This window comes from Oryzias melastigma, linkage group LG13 (genome assembly GCF_002922805.2).
Source record: "Oryzias melastigma strain HK-1 linkage group LG13, ASM292280v2, whole genome shotgun sequence".
NCBI lineage: Eukaryota > Metazoa > Chordata > Actinopteri > Beloniformes > Adrianichthyidae > Oryzias > Oryzias melastigma.
This window is the reverse complement of record NC_050524.1, coordinates 33,697,177-33,702,879: the sequence shown is the minus strand read 5'-3', so window position 1 is coordinate 33,702,879 and position 5,703 is coordinate 33,697,177. Positions and strand designations below refer to the sequence as shown.

Below are 5,703 nucleotides of genomic sequence, written 5' to 3'. Positions count from 1 at the left end.
CACGCATGCACGGGGAGAACATGCAAACTCCACACAGAAAGGTCCCAGCCGGGAGTCGAACCGGGGCCTTCTCGCTGTGAGGCAAGAGCGCTAACCATATAAAGTGTATAATATGTATATGTAGTTATTTATCCCTCCCAGATAAAATGTACAAAAAGTAATAGCTATTAACTATTCAGTTTTTAACTATACATTTTAAGCTTTTTCCTTTTAAACACATTTGAAGTGAACAACACAAAACTCTGCAACCACAACCCAAAATACAAATGAAAGTGTGCAAAACCAAAAAATAAAGATTTTTACTCGAAATAACGCCAAGAGTCTCAGCTTTGAGGATGTAATCTGGTTTCTTCTGTCAGTAAGGATCTGATCTGATATTGAATTATTTCCTGCAGATTCTTTTCCTTGATATTATGAAGAAAAGTCAAATGGTTCCAGTTTTTTCTTCTTTTCTAATGTCTCTCATTTTCTTTACGTTTTGTGTTGATGTCGTCTCTCGGTCTTTGCATTGGAAAGACATGTTAGGCGTGTTTACGTGAGTAACAGAGTAAACTGTCTCTGCAGATCATCCGGGGCTTGAACAATGGGCAGCACTGTCTCCTGGAGAGTCCGACTGGCAGTGGAAAGAGTTTGGCCCTCCTCTGCTCCACTCTGGCCTGGCAACGGGCTCAGTTTGGTAAAAACTTTATTTGCTTTGTTTATAAATACTGATGCGATAGACGGCAACTCATCCACGTTGTACTTGCCTCTGCCTAACAGTAGCTGGGATAGGTTCCAGCAACCCCTTGCTTAATCCCGAGAGAGGTTAAGCAAGGGTTTGCTGGAGCCTATCCCAGGGGTTGTTGAACTCTGAAAAATTGAGAGATAGATTTAAAAGGAGCTGGTTTGTTGAATCACAAATAAATTAACTTTGATTAGTTATGTGAAATCCTAGCTTTTGGAGTTTGTCTGATGTCAGTTAGATAATTTGTGTTCTGATGCATCTGATAGGAAATATTTGAATGGACATTTAGTTGATGCTGTAATTAGTTTAACAATTTTGAATCACCCTGAATGCTAAACAATTGCTTGTTTCATCTAAAAAACATTGATTCCTGGAAATGGTCTCATTTTTACTGACAGCTGTTTGTCTTTTTACCTGTAAACGTTAGACAAAATGCAGGATGGAGGCTGCGCGGGGAACAAAAGTCCATCAGAAAAATCCTCAGGAGACTGTAAGAAGCCAGAGACCCCCACCCCATGTCTGTGTGAGTGTCACAGAAGGACCAGCCAGGCTTCAGCTGCTGCCCCCAATGGTGTTATGGACCTCATGGTGTCTCCCTGCAAAGCCTCTCCTCAGCCATCACATGCGGTGCCTAAACACGGTGAATATGAACCATATTAAGCTGAAACATCAGTGCAGGAACTTAATGCAGGGACAGCTGTGGCTCGCTCTAGTGACGAGCTCAATGGCACTGATTGACTTGTAAAAAAGTGAATGGCTGCTGTGATGTTTGTGTGGAATAAGATGCATCATGTTGATGTTGATATGAAACCAGATAATACTCCAGTTGGTTGAAAGTCAAAGACAAGTTTTCTGTTTTTAATCCTAACAATTCAAAGAGCCCAGTCACTATTGGAGACTGCTGTCTGAAGTGAAGAACACCTGTTAGACTCTGAATTTATTGTAGACAGGACACAACTGGAAGATATCCAGTATTGTGGATTTAAAGCGTTTTGCTTAGCGCCTTTTGCTCTGTGGAAAAAGTGTCTTAGCCTGGGGGTGGTTCTGACAGAGCAGATTCCTCCTGAAAGGGGCTGTTTCACTTTGTGACATCAGCACGTGAGAACCTGCTCGTTTTTGAAGGTTGGGAGGGGCTGGTGCTCAGAGTGCAGGTTTTTAGAAGATTTCTCAAAATGCGTGAACAAATCAAAATACCACTTTGGGGTTCTGTATAGTGAGGATTGAACAATATAATGGACTTAAAACCTCAAAAAAGTTGTTTTTTATGATATAGCTCCTTTTTAGGGTGTAACAGATCACAAAACTCACAGTTTGGACCGTGTCACGGTTTGAGGCTCACGGTTCAGATCATTTTTCGGATCAGTAAAAAGTGAAAAAAAACAACAACAGAAAAAATAAGAAGATAAAAGCCTAAAATTACTTTTTTGAAAAGCTTTCAAACATATATTTGAGAAAATGTATATAAAGTACTTCAAAGCATACATTTATACTCACACATCCTTAATCTTTGAACATAAACTAAAATCTCAAAACATTTAGTTTCTAATTACATGTCTGGAGACCAAATCTAAAAAAACTGAGAGACAAGAATGCTTAATACACAATTTTTCCCTTGCCCCACCCTATGTCCAAATGAAATCTTAAATGAAAAAGTTCAAATTAAACTTTCATTATTTGTTGGTATTAATTGTAGTATTGAAACTAACTGTGGGAACATTTAAATATTTCAAATAATTACAATTGTCTGTAGGACATGTGCAGGTGAGGCGCTGCCATACCTGCTTTTCCTGGTGATTTTTGATCCTTTTGGCTTGCCGTTCTGCCTTACCATGATTGCACCTCTCTGTTGCAGGAGCAGCAGTTGCGGGATAGCTGCTGCTCCTGCAACAGAGAGGTGCATCAATGCTTTTATTCAGCTCTTCAAAACCAAAAAATCTCTCAGAATCTGTGTCTTCCATGATGAGTTCCAGAAAAGGTTTTGATGGAAGCTCCTCCCACATGCGCCAGGAGCTTCAGGTTAACAGTCTTTTGGATAACCGTCAAGAAGCAACTTTGACGCTTGTTAAAACAAAGACGGTGTACAGTGCATGAATTTAACACTACTTGCATTTAGTGTGGACAGACAATAATTTTAATAATGAATGCGTGAGGAACGCATCGGCAGTGGGGGAGGAGGAGGAGAAGAGATAGAGTGGGGGGTGTGAGTTATCCGTGGTACATGTATGGGCCATGGATTTTCTATGATTTGTTACATCCCTCCTCCTTTAAAGTGTGGCTTAATAGAATCAGTTCAAGCAGTCCAGCATGACTCCATTGATCTGGAGATGTTCCCTTTTAGGTTCAAGACAGCATAAATGATGTTTCTGTTTTATTTGTATTAACTGAGTTGATCTGCTTTTTTGTTTCAGAACCATCACCAGCAGAGACACAAGCCAGAAAAGCTTCCATAGCATCTTGTTTGTCAGGAAAGCTCCAGGCATCTCTGAACTCCAACGGCAACCGAGAGGACGACTTTAAACCCGACAGGAAACGCATCCGTTCTGCAGAGCACAGGGTGGGCTACCTTATGGGTCTTTGACTAAACAGAACCACGCACAGAGAGACAGATTCACTCTGATCATCTATTGATCTATTTTCAAAGCGTTCCCGGTGGTCTTTTCATTATGATTATGTTGTTTTTAGTCCAAAAAAACAAACAAACTAGAACTTCATCTTTCTAGAACTTAGAAATTCACCTCTGCTGATATCCCAACATCCCTTTGTTTATGCTCACACCCTCTAGCTTACAGCCCCTCACAACCCAAAGGTAACATTTCTAGAGCAACAAGAACTGTGAGAAATATTAGAGCTATCCAGCTGTACAGTTCTGATCCAGATTCCAGCTCAGACCAGGAAAACAACGACGTTCATGGATCTATTTGTCTGCTAGTGGAGGCATCAGAATGGAGCGGAGCAGAGAGACTTTGGCAGGGACCATTACAGGTTCTATGTCACAACTAAGACCTTTTCAAACAGCGTTTTTTCATCTGCTAACTTTAATTTCCTTTATAAATGTCCTCCATCATGAGAAAATGCTACAGACATGTTAAAAACACCCTTGTCGCTGGAGTGGGTCTTTAATGGGTCCGACTCGTACAGGTGCTGTGGCTTTTAGGGTTGTCCGGGTCTGTGGAGGGTCATGGACAGGAGCGTCTGCAGCTTCGGGGGGGGACCCAGGTGTGTCTGGCTGTTCCCTTTAGGCTCAAACGGACACCTCACGGGATGTCTAAAAAAAGAGAAATGTCGGATGTCCACGCAAACTACACTGGTTGTCTAACTTCCTCATTTCTAACAGTCAGGCTGCAGCAAGGAGCATGCACATGAGCAGCACAAACAGGCCCCTAGTGGAGGGGTTTGGAGGGTAAAAAAATGAAAATCTGTACGACTCCCCTGCATCTCACCTACTTCACCTTTACTTATGTGTTGTATAAGGGCTCACTGTGACCTGTTGTCTACTAAAAAACTACTAAAAAAATGTGCATGGACTTTTTCTGTCACTGAGCAGTCTATGACCTTGATGTTTTGTGCAGGTCAGACTTTTTTTCACCTGCAGACAGCACGTATCCACCCATAAGAGCATCTGTGACCAAGGCCTACTGAAGTAGACATTAAAAAGTGTGTTCAATCTTTATACTTGTACACAGTAATGTGATGTTGTGTTTGTTCCTCAGAGCCAGAAGAGACCGCGGCTGCAGAATGGAGTTATTTTCATAGATGATGAACCAGAGCTGGAAGTGGAGCCATCTGGTTTTCAGGCTGACACCCCTAACAACCAGGGAGCTTCATCATGCTGCGTGAGTACAGTTCCATTGACCACACCATGGGGGCAGTGTGGTCTGCTGCCACTGATACTTGGGACTGTTTAGTGTCTCCATTCATGACTCAGTCAGCCTCTACAGCTGTAAAGGGCATACAGCATGGGTTAACATTTACTCATGTTAACAATTTACTGCTTGTTTGCTTCCAGCCTGCAAGTGACTTCCAAAATAATCCATTGATGTGGGTGGAAAGTACTGTTTATTTGCATACATTTCCAAATTAAAACTCATTTGACTGGTTATGAAAAACAGTTGTGACTATAGATTTAAACTGGATAAAGATGGAATATTCAATACTTTAATTATTAATTTTACAATCGCAAACTACCTGAAACTAGAGCTGGGACAAAATATTGGTATGGCAAATTATTGTGATATTTCAACTCATGAAAAATTACCTGTCCTCTCTTTCTCTGAATCAGTTTCTTAAAATAATACAAAAAATGTCCACCAGGGGGCGCTTTGCGTGAGCGCGACAGTAAAATGTAAGGATGCCGAGCAATCTGTCATCAATTTTTATCTGACCGATAGGTTTTTTTGCCTTAATGCCTCAAAATATAGTGTCGTAGGTGTTTTAAGTTGTTCTAAAAAAGTTTTGAAGAAAATAAAAAGACATATTTGTTTTATAAATAGTTATATATCATAGATTATCAAGGTTAAATTAGGATTATTGCTATGCTTGCCATATCGAGATACATCTGTATCGTGGATCATGTATCAATCGGATCGTATTGTGAGTTACCCTGAGATTCCCAGCCCTATGAAAACCGTGTTTTTCTTACTAAAAAATACAAAAAAATACTAGAGGGAAATGACTTCCATTGCAAAAGTGATAATTAAAACTAGAGCTGTCAGGCGATTAAATTTTTTTAATTGCGATTAATCGCACTGTCCAGAGTTAACTTGCGATTAATCGCAAATTTATATGTGGCCTTTTTTAAGGGAAAAAAAATGTGTGGTTCGTGGAATTTAGTAGTTGTACATTAATTAAGAAAACAAGAATGACAAAATTAATAGTTTTCATCAGAAATGCTGTATTTTGTAACATTGTATTGAGATAAACTTTCTTAACAATAAAAGGCTGTAATATAAAATGCCTAACAAAAGCCCAAGTGCAAGTGA

At 40.1% G+C, this 5,703-nt stretch overlaps 1 protein-coding gene across 1 annotated transcript in view; it reads left to right on the top strand.

The window, feature by feature from the left end:
- Positions 1 to 564: 564 nt before the first annotated feature.
- Positions 565 to 5,703, top strand: part of brip1 (BRCA1 interacting protein C-terminal helicase 1) — a gene marked incomplete at its 5' end in the record, with an annotated part of 129,498 nt that continues 124,359 nt past the window's right edge. The window contains 4 exon segments of the mRNA XM_024258134.2: positions 565 to 676; positions 1,152 to 1,364; positions 3,133 to 3,278; positions 4,435 to 4,557. Of these exon segments, the coding sequence (XP_024113902.1) occupies positions 565 to 676; positions 1,152 to 1,364; positions 3,133 to 3,278; positions 4,435 to 4,557 (594 nt within the window).